Below are 675 nucleotides of genomic sequence, written 5' to 3'. Positions count from 1 at the left end.
TCCCCTCAGTACACCGTTTTACAATACCAACGCAGCCACAATCAGCAGAGGTGCGGCAGTGCGCATCCACACAGGGCTGAAACTGCTGTCAGCATCGCCCGGCTTCTGCTCGTTGCTTGGTGCATTAGTGGAAGTGGGTTCTTGTGTTGATGGTTTCTCGCTGGGTTTTTGTTCATCTTCTCCCGCAGGTGGTTGCTGATCTCCGTTACCATTGTTATCACCTTCAGGTTGCCCAGGTTGATCAGGTTCAGGACTAGGCTCAGTTACACCATCCCCATTTTCATCTTCATCTGGATTTGGTTTAGGATTTGGGTCAGGTGAACCTCCAGTGCCAGGACCAACTGCACCACCATCTTCTTGTCCTTCATCTTCATCCTCTTCTGGCTCTTTTTCATCATCTGGTCCTGGAAGTTGTTCTTGTCCTGAACCCAGCTCACCGTCCTCCTCTGGCAGTACTCCAGACTCATCTCTCCCTTGAACTGCAGTTTTTTTAACCTCACCAGCACTAGAAGCCACCACCGCCTTTGTCTGTCCAGCAGTAGTAGTGGTCGCCGCCATGGCATACCCGCAGGCGATGCACAGCAGAACGGCCAACACACAAATCACACGGTTCATCTTCATCATCGTGAGAGAAAAAATAGTTTGGTTTGCGTAAAGACACTGATCTAGAAAAAC

At 50.2% G+C, this 675-nt stretch overlaps 1 protein-coding gene across 1 annotated transcript; it reads right to left on the bottom strand.

Annotated features, from left to right (window-relative positions):
- Positions 1-18: 18 nt before the first annotated feature.
- On the bottom strand, positions 19-624 carry TM35_000521340 (uncharacterized protein; the record flags this gene model as incomplete). The annotated part of the gene is made up of 1 exon (XM_029030676.1): positions 19-624. The coding sequence occupies one exon, from the start codon at positions 622-624 to the stop codon at positions 19-21; it is 606 nt and encodes a 201-aa protein (XP_028878056.1).
- Positions 625-675: the final 51 nt, after the last annotated feature.

Source organism: Trypanosoma theileri (assembly GCF_002087225.1).
Source record: "Trypanosoma theileri isolate Edinburgh chromosome Unknown TM35_Tth_52_V1, whole genome shotgun sequence".
In the NCBI taxonomy this organism is placed as follows: domain Eukaryota; phylum Euglenozoa; class Kinetoplastea; order Trypanosomatida; family Trypanosomatidae; genus Trypanosoma; species Trypanosoma theileri.
The sequence above is the reverse complement of the archived record's forward strand: the minus strand, read 5'-3'. Positions and strand labels throughout refer to the sequence as shown.